General features: G+C 49.9%; 1 protein-coding gene across 1 annotated transcript in view; it reads left to right on the top strand.

Annotated features, from left to right (window-relative positions):
- The window catches only part of ISCU (iron-sulfur cluster assembly enzyme), an 8514-nt gene extending 8037 nt beyond the window's left edge, over positions 1-477 (top strand). Inside the window, exon 5 of the mRNA XM_007954987.1 lies at positions 392-477. Within this exon, the coding sequence (XP_007953178.1) occupies positions 392-477 (86 nt within the window). The remainder of the gene's footprint in view (positions 1-391) is intronic.
- Positions 478-876: the final 399 nt, after the last annotated feature.

Raw genomic sequence — 876 nt, 5'->3', positions numbered from 1 at the left:
GTTTCACAGAGGAGGAGATGGGTTCCAAGGGCTGAGGAGCTAGCCTGGTGTCCCCGGTACCTAAACGGCAAGCTGGCTGTGAAGCCAGAATGCTTGGAAACAGACGTTCCCTCTTGTCTTTCGTGGGTGCAGCACTTCATAGTTTGTAGCTACCAAGCGCTCACTCTTTGAGCACACTTGAGAGCACACTGTTCTAAGCACTTGAAGTGAGTGAACTCAACTGCCACCAGGCTCGCACAGATGTAACCCCCTCAGGGAAGAGCTCCTCACCCCCAGCAGCCTGGCCAGGGACTACGAAGCCCCTCCCAGCACCTCATTCCTCCAGCCCTTGAAGATTCTGTTCCTAAGGCCCTGTATTAAAATACGTGCTCTCTCCTCCTGTTATTTCCAGTGCTGGCTGAAGACGCAATCAAGGCCGCCCTGGCTGATTACAAACTGAAACAAGAGCCCAAGAAAGGAGAGGCAGAGAAGAAGTGAGCCTTGGGCAGAGCCTCCAGCAGGTCCCGTCAGCTGTTCCCCACCCGCTGTGCCGTCACCGTAGATGTCAGAAGCCCCTCGTGCTGCAGTGAAAGCCTTGAGGTTCACACACTGTCTGCTGCTCACCTGTGGCCCTAATGCAAGTGAAATACACAGTTCAGTTTCTCCGAATCCTGTGGTTTCTTTCAGTCCATTTTTCTCTCCTTCACTGAGTTAAATGTATGTTTTGAATTGTGTGTATGGCTTCAAAGCTGAACTCAATAGTGATGTCACAAGTGGTCAATGGCCCATAGAATGGGTAAATATCTACTTTTACCGGAATCTATTTTTGGAAGACTACCAGTAGGATGCCTTTGGTACGATTATCTGCTAGAACCAATTATTGTATATGAGACAGAT

The sequence above is a fragment of the Orycteropus afer genome, unplaced genomic scaffold, assembly GCF_000298275.1.
Source record: "Orycteropus afer afer isolate SDZICR_OR568_19922 unplaced genomic scaffold, OryAfe1.0 scaffold00487, whole genome shotgun sequence".
NCBI lineage: Eukaryota > Metazoa > Chordata > Mammalia > Tubulidentata > Orycteropodidae > Orycteropus > Orycteropus afer.
The sequence above is the reverse complement of the archived record's forward strand: the minus strand, read 5'-3'. Positions and strand labels throughout refer to the sequence as shown.